Source organism: Metopolophium dirhodum, chromosome 5, assembly GCF_019925205.1.
Source record: "Metopolophium dirhodum isolate CAU chromosome 5, ASM1992520v1, whole genome shotgun sequence".
In the NCBI taxonomy this organism is placed as follows: domain Eukaryota; kingdom Metazoa; phylum Arthropoda; class Insecta; order Hemiptera; family Aphididae; genus Metopolophium; species Metopolophium dirhodum.
This window is the reverse complement of record NC_083564.1, coordinates 1,786,534-1,806,354: the sequence shown is the minus strand read 5'-3', so window position 1 is coordinate 1,806,354 and position 19,821 is coordinate 1,786,534. Positions and strand designations below refer to the sequence as shown.

General features: G+C 29.3%; 1 protein-coding gene across 1 annotated transcript in view; it reads left to right on the top strand.

Moving 5' to 3' along the window:
• The window catches only part of LOC132944613 (glycine receptor subunit alpha-2-like), a 226,522-nt gene that overhangs the window by 185,539 nt on the left and 21,162 nt on the right, over positions 1-19,821 (top strand). The window contains exons 5-6 of the mRNA XM_061014057.1: positions 14,039-14,121; positions 19,277-19,411. Of these exons, the coding sequence (XP_060870040.1) occupies positions 14,039-14,121; positions 19,277-19,411 (218 nt within the window). The remainder of the gene's footprint in view (positions 1-14,038; positions 14,122-19,276; positions 19,412-19,821) is intronic.

The window sequence follows — 19,821 nt, the reverse complement described above, 5'->3', positions numbered from 1 at the left end:
AATGTAAAGAAAATTAAAATGTAATCAAATAATAATTAAGTAACCAAAACATTTCTTCTCTATCGGTTTGTATACAATATATTATTTGCTTTTGCCGTTTGGTTATACGATTAGAAAATATTATTATGCACCTAACAAGTCATAAATTAAATTACATTATTTTCGTAATTAAATAAAAAATAAACATTAAACCATAATATTATTATTTTAAAAGAAAAGAATAACAAAATATTGATATCGTTAATAATCATTGTAATTAAATTAGTTTTGAAAAATATTATTACCCACAGATATATATAACAAAAAAAAATAGAATTTCTTATATTTTACTGTTTAAATTATAATTTATCACAACGTAAAATATTATTAGTATTTATTTTTGATAGTAAATTGTTTTTTTGTTTTAATTGTTGAAAACGGTGTAGGCATCTAACAAAATGTTGGTACTATTAAATATAATTTTTCCAAGATACTGTAAACTTCATATTTCAGATACTTAAATTATTGTCACGTGCAAATGTTTTGATGATAATAACAAAATGAACCTCGTAAATAGTATGAAATTAGGTCACGTACAAAAAGGGATGTACGTCAAAATATAAACTCCACACAAATGAAGAAAATCGAAACTTTTTAAGATTAAATTTAGTACATTTAGTAAAATAAGCTCATTTTTAGGCCCTATACATTATTAATTTTTACATTTTAATGAACCATTGAATAATAATTATTTCGTCTTAATCTACATTATATTTATTATAATGCATTTTGAGTAATAAAAAATTTTAACGACTAATGTCCCAAAACCAACTTGCAATCCAAGTATCATGGTAGTATATGTATATTTATAGAAAAATAAATAGGAATAAAAACTATATAATGTCAAATACAAATATTATGTTGATTTTAAAATAAATTTATTATATTATTCTAATATATTATTACACAATGTCGTCTTTCGACGGATTCAGATGGCGATCTGATCGTTTTGCTTACCCTTATAATATTGATATAGAAACACTGAATAGAATATCGTTATATTATAATATGAAAAAAAAACATCTTGTATTATATTAGCATAGGTACTCTCCACCTGCAGCCGCAAATATCGTCAACACGTCTTATACACGTTATCATTAAAAATGTCTCTTTGATTTTTTTCCCCTAAAATTTAACTCGCTCTCGTTTTCGATGATTTTAATGAACTTGAAAATGTCTGAGAATTTTCACTGACTGTAGCATGGTTGTATAAAATATATTTGTTTTTAACTGTTTTTTTGCGATCCGATAACGTTCGGTGCAGCGGCGGCCAAGGTTCAATAATATTATTATGACGTAACAAACAATCATACTCGAGCCATGCTACCACCACGGTAGGCTATAATGGTGGACTTGGTCCATTGTGGATTGTCCATTATTAATATATTATATTATCATATCCTATCCACGTGGTCGTGTGTATTGTTTGGACAAGTGCTTTTCCTTTCTCGAAATCCTATGTTTTAGTAACAATACGTCAATACATAACATTAAAACGGTTAAACCGCTCTGGGCTTTGATGTCCCGAGAATCCGTTTTTCATTCGTTTCAGGTAAATAAAATATATAAATATTACAATACCGTGTTCTGTATTCAAGTCGTCGGGAAAATCGTAATAATGTCTATGTTAACGTTTATTGTTATTTGAACTTATTTCTATATATTATTGTTATACTATGTTGAACATATTTATATAGTAGCTTCTAAGTGGTGAATTTATAAAATCGATTTATATCGTTTATTATTACTGTCTTATAATGTAAGAACTTCGTTATTTTTCCAATATACTTTAAGAATCTCGAAAAACAATAATCCATAAAATGAAATGGATTCAATTCTTCAATATTAAACAAAACGCCATTCAATGCTTTTGTTTGCTAAGTACAATTCAAAGGCAACCAATATAGTAAAATACGCCTTTTAAGTAAAAATTTTATTGCAGTTATAGTGTACGCATATGTATGTATGTATATTGAATTAATATGAAAACATTTTAGCAAAGACAATATTTATTTATTTATAACCAAACTCTGTTTTGGGATTTATGTATATACGTATATATACATGTGTGTATGTCTATAACAATGATTTCGTCGTAAAAATTAATAATAATTTACAATTTTGGATATTAAAATAATATACGTTAAAACAAAGGAAGTTCTATATTACGCTTATAAATCATTTTTCTTTTCAAATCCAATAACAATTAAATTTTTCTGAAAGTTTATGTTTCAATTATAACCATTATTAATAATAAAATAGTAATGTTACATTACAAATTCACAAATGATAAAATCTTTTCTAGAAATAAACGATCCGTAAGTGCCTAACCCTCAACGGTAATACATATTCTATTTTTCAAATTATAAAAATAAAAAAATGTTCTTATTATTGCGCTATTTAGGGATAACTGGTTGTATCGTTTCGACCATTGTCCATTGAAATATAACATAATATCCCACTTAAAAACATTCAGATTCCACAAATAGACATAAAGCCTTTACATAGGTACATAATATTATATTCACAAGTATATTTCCAAATTTTTAAATAAATACAGTATGTAACCCGTATATCACTGCTGCAGTGCTAATACAAAAACCCCAAGAAACCGTAGGTAATCACAAATTTCAAATCCTTTAATTTTTACTAAATATTGTCTAACTTTAATTTGTTTTCTCAAACTTTCCAAGTTTAACCAAAATACGTTCAGATCTTTATATCTTGCGTGATTTCCTGCCGTTTAATTAGACTATTTACTTCAAGGTCTGACGCTCCAAAACATTTATTACCTGCACAGCACTACTATAAATTTGTTATAAAACAACTACTTGACCTATAACGAGTATAACGAATTTCAAATTTGGGTTAATGGCAAATATATAGAATGATTCACCAAGCATGCCCCCACCATTTTTCGAATTCTGAAAATTTCTGAAAATCTTTTGATTTTTTAAATTTTAAATTTTAAATTTTTAAGTATAGCTTAAAAATAAGCTATAAAGGCTATCTTTTCAAATACTCATAACAACATTGTAGTACTATTTTTTACATCATTTAAGGAGTGACCTAAGGTGATACAAATTTATTTTTTTCAAATGAAAAGATGACTTTTTAGAAATGTTTATGTATTTAAATTTAAATTCTAATGAGTTGTTACTGTGCTATTCAAATATATATACTTAAAATAATTGTAGTTATTAAAATTGGTTTAAAAAATAAAAATGTATGTGCCTATTTGATTAATTTAACTAGTACCTACTTACTTATTATAGTAACATTTTAGTACAAAATATAAAATGTTGAATTCAGATTAATATTAGTGACTATAATTTTCAAATTAGCATAGCCCCTAACATCATAGAACCATTATCGTTAACGTTAAAGCATCAAGTGATTCTTCCTAAATTAATTGACATTAATATAGGATACTCGTTAAATGATATACGAATAATATATGTACTTGAAAATAAGATTATAAAGTATACTTAAGAATTCCAAAACCCGAAATTTGAATAAATTCATAATTAAATGAAAAAGGGGGGGGGGGGGGGGGGGGGTAAGCATGCTTCGTGAAACTCGCAGTGAAACACTTTCGTCAAATCAAATTAGCTCGACTTTTAAATTTCCAATTATTTTATAGCAATATATTTATTATTAACTAAAACTGTTTGTAACTTTCATGATAAGTTTATTAACTAGATCGTTGACGTATTCTGAAAATTGAATCAAATACTTTTTAATATAAGCCTCAAAGTAAAATTAGGAAAAGGTGTACACATACACAATATGTATTATGTATCATACATATACAATATTACGATGCAAATTACATTCCAGTAAAGCAACATTAAATTATGTACGAGAGTTATTAAAATTAGCTTTTACTCAATATTTTCTACATTCAAACGTTATTCGAGCCACACATTATACTTCACTTAAAACTTACAACATATAGGTATTTAGCTACATCCTACAGTACATTTTCAGACCAGCAAACGAACAAGAAATTAAAAACATACAGAAACCGCGGTATACACGTAGTATTATTATCCAAATAAAACAAACTCATGAATACGGATTGATCCAGTACCTCCGTTGATATAAGAAACTCATTATTTCAGAAAACACAAAATGTCTTTGAACGTATTTCTTTTGCATAATATTATAATTTTAAGTCGTTACAAAACAACATTTTTGTAAAAGATTATATTTTTTTTACTGTTTTTTGTCGTTTTTAAGTTATATGTATTTTTTGGAATGACAACATAACATATTTTTGTTCCGATGTGGAATATTATTATTCTGAGTATTTCGATTTATAAAAATCAATATAATTTTTGAACGACATGAAATCATGTGAACAAATATTTTCAAAAACACTAATAACTTTTGAAATAATGAGTATCTCAACGCTAATTGAATTACCCGGGAAAATCTTTACCAAAACTCTATTACTCTTATGAATGTGTATAGCTATAATAGAAGTATTATAATATTATACTAATGTAGACGAAAACAGTCACTTTCAGATCCATGACTTTACCAATGTCGTAATATAAAAAACAAAATACAATCGATGAAAAAAATATGATCATTAATCATATATTAATATTTTAGACTTGGTTTATGATAGTAAAACACGAGGCCAAATTCAAGTTTTAATACAGAAAAAACTAAACTCTCGGGTTTCTTAAAAATATCCAATTTGTAATCTATCAACAAAACTGTCTAAATATTAGATGTTCTAAGGTTATTCGCAACAAACAAAAAATATCATACTGTCAAAAACCCCAAGAATAATGAACTTGACCGGTGTCTACCCTTCAAGTGCTATAGTAAAAATGTTGTTTTGAATCCAAAATAAAGAATTAAAACGTACACGTGGCAATATAACAATAACTTTTCCATAGATACTTAATAAAAAAAATAATAACCATACTAATAATAGCAACCTGCAGCTATACATATTTAACACACACACCTAGGTGTGATAAATCAATATTTATGATAAAATATCACAATAACGCGTGCAGAATAAACTTATTTTACTGGCGCATCCTGTGCAGTACATCCGGTTTGTTGAACATTTAATTTAGCTCCGGTAAAAGAACACCATAGAAGGTTTTACAAAAACACACCACCAAATGTATAGCATTTTATAAATTATTTATAATATGTATATTATTATCTATACCTACCGCCTGATTTTAGTAAACGAACTTTTAAAATGCGTTGTTTATTAATTTAGAACGTAAATCAGCAGTTGTGACCGGATTTTGAGTTTTTATTTTTATGGGTTGTGGTTTTCGGTAATTCGGTTACATATAAAGAAATATCATGGTTTGGGGCAGAGGGTTTTACGTTAACCCGCCAGAGGGTTTATTTAACTAATTTAATTTTAGTATTGTCTATTTTATATTGTTTTTAGAGTTTTAAAATAATGTTTTGGGCGCAAATGATATTGATATGTAACTCAGTTTTGTTTTAAAAGAATTTATTTTGATTAAACCAAAATAAAATTGTCTGTTATGGATAGTAGGTAGTTTATCGTTCGGTCCTAACTTTTATTTAAGTTTTATTCTAGTTCGGTTGTTATGGGTTATATTATACCTACCACTTATGCGGGTGATGTTATACGTAACAATATGGTCACGAAGCCCTGACTTAAATCACTTATTGTTTTGCTTCGTGTGTAGATATTATGATAACTGATAAGTATAATATTATTAAAATATCATGACGTGTATTATTGAAAATCATAATTCGTAGATTTTCCGACGTGAACAGAAATGTCATACGATCGACAGTGGAGTGATTAAGGACGGTTGTGCTCCGAGAAAAACAAAATTAATGAAAACCACATCGAACTGTGAAAATAAAAACCGTTGTCCGAGATAAAAAAATAAATAGTGCGTACAATATGGGACGTGTCACAATGCAATGCTTGGGCGATGATAATAAAAAAAATAATAATAATAAAATCCAACGACTGTTCGGTGCTCGTAAAAAAAAAAAAAAACTATAGGTAACAATATTATAGTTCTGAGCGCGTTAATACCGCGTTATAACAATATTATCTATACCGTTTTCGGAATTGTTAAAACAGATTTGAAAACTTCGCCCTATCGTCGTCCCGCATATAACACGCTCTACCCGCGTATTGTGTCCACTGTCCAGTATTCGTGTATTATTATTATTATTTTTTTTTTTTTTTTTTACTCTCTCGGAGGGTTAAAAATGCAGATGAACCCATCCCGTCGCCCATCAGTTTGTGGCCAGATTTATATTACTGTATGTTCCTAACCCGTAAACAATATACACCAGGGGACACGCGGTCCCACGAGAGCATACCGACAACAATAATTGAGGGTTTGTTTTATCGTCGGACGGTTTTCTTTCGCCCGCCCCGGACGACGACGGCGTGTCATTTTTATAAACGTGCAAACTACGCCCGTACTACTACCCACCTAAACTCAAAACGTTTAATGATAATCAACTCCCAATCGTAGTAATATTTGTAACCAAAAATTTGTAATTTATAAGTCAAACCCACCCCGTAGGTGGGGGGGAGGGGTGTAATTTCACCTAAAATATAATTTTGACGCCAACGAAATATGTTCGCTGATGGGGCTTATTTTACGCGCGCGTGTGTGTGTGTGTGTGTGTGTGTGTGATTAGATTCCCGGCGGTGACATATTGAAGAAACCGCATTGGACATCAATCAAACTATACTCGGATGAGCCGCTACACTCGCTTTACATCATAATAGTATATTCCTAATAAAGTTTGCGCTTCGAGTTTTCTACCCTCGTCAAGGCGATATGTTTTATTTACTAACCTAACCTAACCTAACGATGAAAATGTAGTCTCGCCCGATGGTCGGACGTATGATATAATAGTATAACGTTGCACGTGATAATTTGAACGTCACTGTAAACTAATAATAATATGCACGTTCCGAAACACCTGTAAGACAAAGAGTTGCCAGATACGTACCGAAACACGCGATTATGTTATCATCACAACGACGTTATTATAATATACGAGTATGGTATCCCATAGGTACTTACTGAAACAACAAAAGAAAGAGCTCTGCAAGTCTATATACGCTTCTATGTGTCAAAATACTTTATCGTCGTTCACAAATATATATATATATACCTGGATACCAAATTTACGTCGACAAATTTCGTTCCGAAAATGATATTTGCTCGTGAAGGCACAGTAGGCATCTATAAGTAGTAGCAATAGTGTTTGAGAATGCACAGGAAGTATCATTTCATTCGAATACCTGTGTGAAACACATTTTGCGAGTCTTTTTTAACAACGATAGAACATATTATTATTATTACTATTATATGTTCGTTGCACGTGTCACACCGCCGCGAGTGGGTGAGCTCGGGACTTGCATTCGGCGTACCCGGGGCCCACCCGCCCCTGGCACGGCTACTCGGCTACTCAAGTTATCAACTGGGTCGACGAAATTCAGCGAAAACAATGCGTGAGGACGGCTCTCCTGGGGCCGCCGGTTCAAACGAAAAAATAAAACAGGTCGATGTAATGCAAATGTGCCAGTTCGTGTGCTCTAAACTACGGAACAGTTCGTTAGGTTATCGCATTATAAGCTAACAGATGACACACGTGTGTCCTGTATATTAGGTAGGTATGTATTGTATTTGATCTGCGGCGGTTGGATTGAGCAGCCGCCGCCGTTGCCGGAAAATTATTATTTTCTATTAGAAATTTTGTGTTTTGATCATTGCCTGAACGCACATATAGAATACGTCGTCAGCGGTCGTCATCGTCGTTTGTAAGTTTTGGTGTTTTTCGATTCTTTTGCATATTGATCCTTAAAGGCTATTATGAGTACGTCCCGCGGTAAATTCTATCGAACCGGCGACGACGTCCTCGCGGGGCCGACATCTCGTGGTGGCCTGTTTCGTATAAGTAACGTCCTAAAACAGCCCTGGGAAGGGAAGAAATGTCTATTATAATTTTGTATGGTGTTTAAACAAAAACTTTATAACATATAATATATAAATACAGCTAGAGTGGCCCACCGAGTATTCCCTGTAAAACGTTGGTATAAACCCTCTACATAACAGTTTTTATAGAACCGTTAAATATTCATTCAAAAACGTTTCTATTTAACTATAATTAACTTTTTATTATAACTCTACAATAAATTTAAAAATCCTTAAATACATTTTTAAACTTTTGTTATTTACAAAGTACACGCTTGCAATCCGACGTACGAGCGCACGCCTAATCATACCTCGTTAAATAGTTGTATTGTCTTGGAATGTAATGTTATCGATGTTGATATGTAAAAGACGAACAATCAATAGTAAAAGTATTCTTTCGAGACACGAAACATTTCAAGCTAGCTCCGGTTGGTTAGACAAATTTAAAAAATGTCATGGCATCACAGATAAAAATATCAGCAGAGAGTATAAAAGCGTTACGATAAAAGATTGCAGTTTTGGAAAGAGACCCTCCCTAGACAACATTTTAAAAGATTACAAACATGATAACAATTTTAACATGGATAAAACAGAAATATTATTATATTTAAATTCCCTGCAGAATAATTAGTCTTTTAAGTGAAAAAAAATGACATTTCTTTTGAACGAAATTAAATCAATCAAGTTCGTCAAATAGAAGTTTCACTTGCAGTATATACTGCAATTATTTATGAAGTATAAAACTTGAGTATTTGTTTAATTTATATAACAAAAACAATTAAATCGATAACTTAAAATGTTTGGTATAATCATAACTATAAAATAACAATGTTAATACACCTCATCAGTATTAAACCATACAATATTTTTTTGTTCACTCCTAGCAAACTAATCAATTATTCTAGTTAAAACAAACTGGATATTTTTGTGAACGCTTGTTCATGGCAACCGATAAAACCATATAAAACCAATAAAACCCATCACTTATATTACATACGTATAATACATATATTTTATAAAATATAAAATGTATACACCAAATCGATATTTCTATACATCATGAATTTATGAATATTTAAAGTTTAGAATTCAGGTACTTACCTAAGTATCGTCAGCTGTAGTTTTCGAATAATATGACGATGACGATCGTTCTCCGGCAAGAAAATTCAAGAGTATACCTATCATAGAGTTAATACGACGAAGTGCGTTTTCCTACGCATTTCGTTAGTGAAAAATCACAGGGATGTGCGTGGATGTGTGTCAACCACCCGTGTGGCTGTCAATCCACCTTCCCTCGTTTCATCCTCGAGGACGACACCCCCGCTAGAAATCGGCTCATCGGCGCATTCGTGATAATGATATTATATTATGATCCCGAGCAAACAGAGTATTTTGTAGACTTTGTATGTACAACCGAACTATAGCTATATATTGTCCATCCTCCGATAGGTTAGCGTTATGCGCTATCCGCGATCCAACTTCACATACCAAGTACCATTTTCATTATTCAAAGAGCACAAACATTTGCAGTAAGTATACACCCCACGTCCTGCAGGTACATTTCCAAGCGTAGTATATAAACGTAATAATAATATCATATAATATATCATCTCATGACGATGAAGTGCATTACACGCTATTATATTCTAGTTGTAGGTATATAGTGAGCACTGAGCAGTTGCGTATCGCCGGTGCGGGTTCTCGGTAATTGACTTTGTGTGGTTTACCACCCCACCAAAGCACGCACTCACTTGGATATATTATTATTATTATTATTATTATTACTATGTAATGTTGTGCCGCGTAGGTATAGTATAAGCCGACCGCAGAGCACGTCCTCCTCGGAAGTCCTCGACGACCGTCGTTGCGTCGGCTCGTCTAAACGCGAATCGGAATCGGTTTCAGATAGGCCAATGGTTATGAAACTTCAGGCACGTGGGAGCGCAGTCGATGACGCAAAATCTAATCAAAATATATTGAAATATGTACTCGCGATCTCGTGTTTTCGTTTTTACCGGAAATACAACGGTTTTGTATTTTCCATGTAAATTGATGGGGTTATCGTGGCCGGGGAGGAGAGGGGACTCCTCAGGGTCAGGGTGTCAGATTCGGACCTCTCCCCGCCCCCGGGCTTTGGTCGTTTTTATTTTTAAACTTTCAAATGAAAAATAATTTACTGTTTTGATAAAATATTTTGTACTATCGGATGACTGAAATTGAAACCATCAGCACTGTAAATCTTTTTCCAACACAAGACGATTGTCTTGACGATTGTTTTATAGTTGGAGTAATCCCCAAAATTGTTTTCCATCACTGCACATAAGTTATTATTAATTATTATAAATCATACAGCACGCGTTGGATAAACATAGTCTATTTGCCTAAAATAAGTACTTATGAGGACTACGAAACACACACCTGAATCAAATTCTTTATATTATTATCTGGTAATATTATACCTACTTATATTATATTATTTGTCTTTCAATAACGAACATATTTGTATTCCATTGTACGAAACAATAACGTTAAAACTGTGTTAATCTACTCTGTTAAAAACAAATTTGGGTTTCTCGGCACACCCTTTGGAAAACACTGCTCTATATCATTATTCATATATTTACAAAAACTATGCGAAACTTCTGTGGTTTTCTCGTTCCTGCTCAAGCGTTAATTACCATCATTACCAATAGATGGATATGACATATCATGATAAAATAATATGCTCCAAGATCACAGATATCTATATACTAACTAGATAAGGTACTTTTATATAATTTATATTGTTATCAAGTGAAGCTCAGCTGTCGACGTCCGCCATTTTCTCGGGAGGGGCAAATCATTTCATTCATTATACAAAATGTATTAGGAACAACATCGCTTTTAATGGTAAAATAAAACAGTAAATGTAAAATGACTTACATAAAATATTTTTTTTGTTTTTAAAAACTACAGGTTTAGAAATAATAAAAAAATACAATACAAAATTAATCGTAATTAATCTTATTTATCATATGAAATACCATACAATTGCCCCCCCCCCCCCCCCGACCTCGATGCTTCGATTCACGGCGGGAGTTCGCTATCTAGTACTATATAGATGTATGTGTCTAAAATTGAACCAGATGTTAAGGTGGGGTAAACCAAACATCAGTCAGACAGTTTTGACTGTTTAGATCTGTAACAGCACAGGAGGTATAGATGTCTTATTCCGATAACCGCATCAATCATTTACGGTTGAAATATAAAATATGATTTACCCATCACTCGCATGAACATATTTTAAATACCATAAAAAACCGACGTGCAAACGCAGATAATATTCGTAGGTACCTAAGTAATATGGAAATAATACTCAATCTAATAATAAATCTAACAACACTAAATTGTTTCTGCCAAACGGCCAATTCGATATGGAATTTTGTGTTGTTTGTTTGTAAAACACAGACAACACGTCATGTGGGTGCGACGTCCTATTAACTTCATACTGTAATTAGTATTTTGATAAGCATATATTTTTGACATTTTTTCACGGTCATTAAATTAAAATCTTAACAGTTTTAGATTTTAAAATCAACGAATTTTCATAATAATGCAGTCATCACTACTGACCACTGCCCACTTTTTAATTTCGTTCTACTCGTTCAACATTTCGTAATGAACAATGTGTGTCGTACAGTACACGATTTTAATACCCGGCTTAAAAAGTTTCGAAAATAGTATAAAAGTGCTCTTACAATATAATTATGAACCTCCCTCCAACGACCTTATCCTAATTACGCCACTGCCGTGAACCGTGCGTTGCGTGCGTGTGTAAGTGTCTGTGTGTGTGTGTGTGTGTGTACGAATCCAAATTGGGAAATATAATTCGAAAAAAAACGATAAGAAGAAAGAGGCGATCTTATTATTTGTTATTTTCGTTTTGAATTTGCTAGGTGGTATCGAGAAAATAAAACAGTGGAAAAACATTTGAATTAGAATGGCGTATTGTATTTTAAATGTCATTCGCAAGAAGAAGATTGTACGATTGGTAGCGTATTATGAGGATATATTATATATTATCTATGAAAAACAACATGACTCATTAATTTGACAAAATTCTCAACGAAACTGTCACTCAAATTCAGATACATAATATAATCTTCTAATTGTTTTTAAAATTGAATTTAAAATCCGGTTGGTTTTCGGAAATGTGACAAAAATTCCATATTGAAATTACAATCATTGAATTGAATTTATTGTTTAGTATTTAGTAGACTATATAGCACTTACCCCTATAATATAATGCGTGGATAAATGTATACGCAAAACGTATTCTCTGGCAATCCAGCTAGTCCTCTATATTATTATGGTGTCGCGATCACAACACCTTTTTTATAATATTTATTATATAAATATAATTACTTTTGAGATGGATGGATAAGGGGTAGTTGGATTCTCGACACGTCTTGAAAATATTCTGTGCTGTCTCTGCTGACCTCTTCACGGGTCTGACGTACGACGAATGTATTACTTCGACTAATATAAATAATTATACGACACGATATGTATTATTACATAGGTTTGTGAAGTGCTTGTGGACTTTAAGTATTCCACCTGTTATTTTACGTCCATCAATCGCACAGCTTCACCTTCAATTTTAGTAGAAAATAATTTCCAAATAACTGTCTCTAAATTTACCGGGTCCTTCAAAGTGTTCACATCCCCACGACTTTACCAGTTAGATTATTTTTAGGTCTTCATTCGTTGTATTCTTTCCATGCACCACCAACGCGTGCACTTAAAATTATTATACATGGAGACGACTAACGAGTACAAATGTACACTTTTAATGTAATTATTTACAGTTATTGATTATTGGTACATTATTTTTTTTTTTCAAATATTTTCAATATCTGTAGGTACCTATATCGTAAAAAATTAAAAATAACGGATTTTCATCAAAATATAATATAAATCACATTATTATATACTTATCAATTATATTATAATATAATATCATAATAATAGTATCTCTGTACAGTTTTAATATTTGAAAATAATTATTTACTGCATAATATTATAATTTCATCACAAATGCGCATTTTAATTACTATTAAATTATAACGATTCTATGTCAATAAGATGCATATATTACGGATACGATTTAATTGAATTTCTACTGACCATTCTACATCAGCCATAAATATTTAACTATCAATTTATCAAAATGTTTGTATATTATTACATTACATTATATTATATTACGTAAAGTAGGAAATGGAAAAAGATGGCAACGTTTGTTACGGTTAGTTCATAATAGTAGAAAGGAGAAACGGGAAACCAGCAGAAAGTAAATAGTAATTTAAAAAATGAATATACACTCTAAAAACATATTTAAATGCTCTGAATGTTTTCAGGCTATTACAGAACGCTGGTAAATTGCGGTCTATAGTAAATGAAAAAAAAAATGTATAATTTTGGTTACGTTTTTCTTGTTAAACAGAAAAAACAAGCTGAGCACAAATAACGTTATGGTTATAGGTTATGATTACATGTATTTAAAACGCAGAGATTAATGCAATGTAATCCATCAATGAAAATCAGTAGCGAATAGCACGTACCGTTAAGTATGATGCATTAATTTATATTATCGACCGAAAATATGCCACAATAAGTATAATAACTCGTATTTCAAATCACATTGATAAAATTATTTTTATATTTCTTATATTATTATGCATTTGAAAACGTTTAATGAAATCAAAACCGCATTTGAATTTGATAATAACTTTTTAACGATTAATTTTTAAAAAAAGTTAATCACTTGCTGGAGCTCTGAAAATAAATGATACAATACGTCGTGTCTATATAGGTACTGCCGATACAGATTCAAGTTTTCAAAATAGATATAGGTACTACAATATAATATTATACGCCTTGATACTTTATTATCAACGATATTCTTTTGATTCCACCATTCAGTACAGTTTTAAATTTTATTAAAAACTACATTACCTAAAACATTATACATATATTTATATTTTTTTCAGATTGAAGTTGACATTTTCATGTATGATGGACCTGTCTAAATTTCCATTGGATAACCAAATTTGCACGATGGAAGTGGCCAGTTGTGAGTTTTATCACAGTATTTTAATGAAACATCTGGATGGTTGTTTTATAAAAAAAAAATAAGGTTTTTTAAAATGTGACCCCTCGCTTAAAATTTACCACATAACGATTAAAAAAATATTTGAATTATTAAGTATATTCCGTGATAATTTCAAATCATTTCAATGTGTTTACTTGATTATTTTATGTGTTTTAGATTAGATTCCGGCTAGAGAGAGTTATTTTTGTAATATTATTTTGGAGGAAACTTAAAAAACTTACCTTGATTTAAAAATAATACACTTGTACCTTATAGTGACAATACTCATAATACATAATTATTATATATAGCTGAAAAAAATTAATAAAAAAATTGAATAAAGAAACTAGAAAATATAGCTGGAATGCTAGATACATAGTGTAGATACATAGTGATGAAAATAATATCAAAATAAATCATAAGAATGATAGGAAAAACAGTGGACATGTGTTATGTGTAAATATGATTATATAAAAACTCTATAGCTATATAACATAATAACGAGGGATGAATTAATATCTGTAGGAATTTAGTTTATAGGATTTAACAATTAAATAATTATAAAACTTATCGAAACACTAATAAACAACCCAAGCACGATATAAAAAATGGTTCACGAGATAACCATAAACAAATAATAAAAATATTATGCTCCATAACATCGAATGGTTATTAATTATCAAAGATAAGTTAAAGTTAATTTTTTTAAACTTTTCAACTTAATTAGTAAATATATATTTTCTAACTAAACTAATAATTTCACAAGTTGAAGTATCCTATGTTATAACTTAGCCATTTCCAATTGATTTAAAAAATAATAAGTTTACTTAAAACTATTTTTATAGTTTATACATATAGTTATCAGTTATAACTAATAATTAAATTTTTTTTATTATTATTCAATAGTCACGCTGAATACAATGATTTTAAATAAAAATAAACAAATAAATATTCCACGTTTTAATAAGTTAGTTGACACAAATCTGCATTTGAATAAATCACAGCTAGTGTGCATAGGAAGAAATAGTGTTATGTGTCTATTACAAAATGGTTAGATAGATATTATTTAAAAAAATTAAAGTTGTACAATCACACTAATATGTGACACAAGCGAAAAAAAAATTAATACACTTCTTTTCAACCGAGTTCAGTTAAAATTGTTATCATATTACTAACTTTAAACTTTCAGTGTTAAAAATATATATTGTTTATTAGGTAACTAATTAACTTATAACTTGACGTTTTGACTTAACTTAACTTACTCAAGTAAATTGTTTCGTTTCCAACCTTTGAATAATATAGATATTATGTTTTAATATATTGTAACACAAAAACAAAATTGAGTGCAATATATACTTAATAGGTATGATAATAAATTAAAATTACGAAGGTATTCATAATATAAAAAGAGGAAAATGAGGGCAAATCTTGTTAACTAAACGATTTTTTTTTTAAGTTACTTTTTCCAATAGGTTCTATTTACAATTTTGTTTTTATTTAGTATTCTCAGAAATCATTCTACGCCAGAAAACTATTTTATGTATTTTTTTTTTCATTTCGAGAGGAACAAGATACAATTTATTTTAACGTTGTAAAAACACTGACGCCGTCAGATTATTTTTTTGGTTTTAGTTCTGTAATTTAAATTTTGATTGCGTATTGGAATTTAAATTTGAGGAAACTATCCCATATTTTTTCAAAATAAACTCGTTTTTCTTTTATAACTTTTATTATAAGTATAGTTATTTAACTTTTGTATTTTCAATCAGTTTTACTCAATGTTTTTGCAAAATAAGAAGTTTAATGCTGTATAAGTATCTACATAGTATAGGTATCTCTACTTAAACATCCAAATTTAGTAAATAATTGGATTTATAAACTTAACGATTTTCCAAACAACCTCTGAAGCATACACAAACATTTAGACCTACAGGTCATATTGCTCAATATTCATATTCCTACAAATACTTGAAGTTGGATAAAGTAAATATTCATAATGTTAAAATTTCATCGCATCTACTTAGGTATATTATGTTAGTAGTGTTCAAAAAACTGAAGAGCTGAAAATGATATCCATAATAGATAGTCGAAAACATTTTGAAGTCGGATTTCGTTTACTATTTTATTAGCACCCACGAGATGCTGTCCAATATATTGTAGAATATTCAGTCTGGGTATACAAGTTGATTTAAAATAAACCCGGTTTATCTCGAGAAATATTCGTGGTTATTGTTTGGTTATGATTCGATTCGTTTTAACATATGTAAATAACAATATACTTCTACTCTATATTATATTTGTGTACGATTGCCATTTGTTGGTTCTTGCTGTCTTACTGTTTTTTATTAAACTGCCTTATTGACTTTCAATTTACATATGACATCCAATACGTAATTGCAATTTTAAATTCTCGAACAGATAGTTTTTCAAAAAATATTGATATTGTACATTGGTTCTACATTAGATCTAATCCATTATAGATTATAATATTTAAATATTTAGACTGGAGTAACAGAGAGAGAGAGAGAGAGAGAGAGTAACATATTCCACAATATATGTTTGTACTTTTGTAGACGAATTTCCATTCGTTCTACTCCAATCCGAACATTAAATAATTATTATAGTTAATGCACCATTAGTTTTGTATCAAAACAATAAATGTTTTCAAAAAAATATCCCCTAAGATAATAAATTCTACATTTAAATTCTAGAATCAAACAAAAAAAAGGTAGTGAGTAAAAATATTATAATTATTAAAAAAATTAGAATATTATGATGTAAAAAGTTTTTTAAAAAACCAGTAACTTTTCTGTACGAATAAAATCAAAGGTTTTGGTTAAAACAAAATCAGCATACATGAATAATATTGAATATAAACACAGATAAACTTACATTCAACCATGATCAGTTACAATACATTTTATATGGCTAATCATAATTTGGCAGATGGTTGAACAATCACAAAGCTGATACCTCTCAAAAACTGTTTAGTCAAACACGTTATCCAAGCTTTATATGCCTAAAACTTATGACCAAAGATAGGTATACTAACTTAATAAGTTAATTCTAGAGACACCAAAGTTTAGGTTTTAGTGAACTATTTAATTTCAAAAACTAGTAGGATAAACCACCAACCAACAACATAACACGTTTAGTTTAATCCTGTTGACAAACAAAGCAAAGATATCTAGGGACAGGGCAATCTTCTTAATAAACCTTTAAACGCTATATACGTAGTTTGAAACGTGATTTCATTAATTTTGACTAAACCTAAAATATATTACCAATAAACCACGTTGGAAAATAGCTTTTAATCTCTGAAAATATTTTATAACATAATTATAATTGGACTTAAAATGTATTTCATAAATCCACATTCATACATATTTTTTTTCTCATCATTATTCAACATCATTCAATTATAATTAATTATCTGTGTAAAAAATAAAATACGGTATTCACATACTTTTGAAAAACGAAATTAAGTTTTTTAAATGTTAAATAAATAAGAGTAATAATTTATTACTAAGCTTTTTTCCTGTTCGAGCATGTAAAACAAGTAAACTGTAAAATATTTTAAAAGGCAAGATTAATATTTCAATTTTTAAATACCATTAATTAAAATTAATAATATTACATACAATATGTTTAATTTTTAATAATTGTCACAGACTAATTCATGTAATAAAATTTACAAGTTTTACTAAAAACTTAACAATTATAAGGTTTCTTTGATAGAGAAGTAATACCTCATAAGTTTAAAAAAAAAGTGATTTTGTGATACGAACATAAACATTTTCAGAAATAGAACTTGGAATATTTTATTGATAATATCACGTATGGCTCATTATTCCCAAAGAGAACATGAACTTACAAGTAATTCCATGAAAAGCAGTTATCAATTTTTGTCAGAATTATCACGTATTTACATATTCATAATATTAACTTGTGTTTTTATAATACTACTATATCTTTACCACGTTCACATTATGTATTTCTTTGAAAGTAAGTGCCAGGGCCTTAACACAATTTTAAAAAATCTAAACCTGCAAAGTTATATTTAAAAAAAATGAATAGATTTTAGATATAGTCGCATATAGGTACGCTAATCGATATTTTTTCACTAAATTTGTATGTATATAACGGTATTCGGACCTACCCAGAAAAAAAAATGTTAGCTGCGCCACTGCTTTTTAGACTTACGATGTATTGTTTCTTCGCCGAAGCATTACAATATTATAAACATATAGTTTTTACATTATACGTATAAGTACTTTAAAAAAAAATAATATTTAAAATAGTACTTTCCAATTGTGCATAGTAAATGGTATTTGTTTAAAAATGAAAATATATAAACAGGGTTGAGTTTATTTAGATAAATTACCTAGATAAATATTCTTTTATCTTTTATCTTATCTAGATAAATAGAGATTATTAATTTAAACAGTATCTAAGATAAATTATCACCGTTATCTAGAATCTAGATGAATTCATCCAGATAATTTAATTTATTAAACGGCTTTTATTTATTATAATTTATAGGTAGACAATTAAACCAATATAAAAAAAAATTATCCGCTAATTTAGTTAACTTTATCTTTATCTCGGCTCAACACTGTATATAAATCTATATGTATGGAAGTTATAATACAGATTTTTACTTTTTATAGATGAAGTTCATATTTTCATTATATTAAATATGCACCGTGAAATAAAAATAAACTTTTAATAATACATTATAATACAACTTATGAATTGACTGTTTTATTTTAAGTTAGTCCAGCAATCTATAAACAAACCATAATTGAATGGGCGTTTATTTAAAAAGGGCCTAAAAAACGGACAAATTTAAAAGAAAAATGTAATTCTCAAAATGATTTGCTGTTGCCAAAAAATGCAAGTGATTAAATCACCACATTCGTACATACTTAACGGTTGAATACTTACATACATACTATTATTACTTACAGTTCCAAAAATACATATTGTATAATATACCCCGTGAACTTTCAACTATCCATTGTCCTGGTCCCTGATAACATTAATATTTTTTTAGCAAACTAAATAAATTCTTTCTAATCTTATACAATTTTAATGATTTAATTTATCAAAATAACTTTCACGTGTATCACTTTAGTTTCAAAAACTATTGAAGAACTTCGATTGGAGTGGAAAAATACGGACCCCGTACTAATGGCCAAAGGATTGAGAATGCCACAATTTGAAATTGTAGACATCGTGCCTTCCGACTGTCAAGAATCATTTCAAATAGGTACGTACATTCTTTATAATTAAATTATATATTGAATTATATATACGTATATTTAAATATATTATATTTGAACAATTCAAAAAATTGTTTAAATTAAAATTTGTCGTTTTGATTAAATTGATAGGCATTGTGAAAACACTATTAATCTTAAAGGTTTTTATCCTTGCCATTTGTATTTTTGGATTACAAAACTTAAAATGTAATAACTCGTGTTTCGGGTATTAATGAAAATGTAGACGATATTTAACCAAATTCAACAACGTCGTCTATTTGACAGACCATTTTCGGTTTGACCGTTATTCATTCAGTTTTATTTTAATAATATTAACCATTATCACTGATTGCAATTATGAATTTGTTTTCGCTTAACGCGTTCTTATTCAAGAGTGTGGGCTATAATAGTTAGGCGT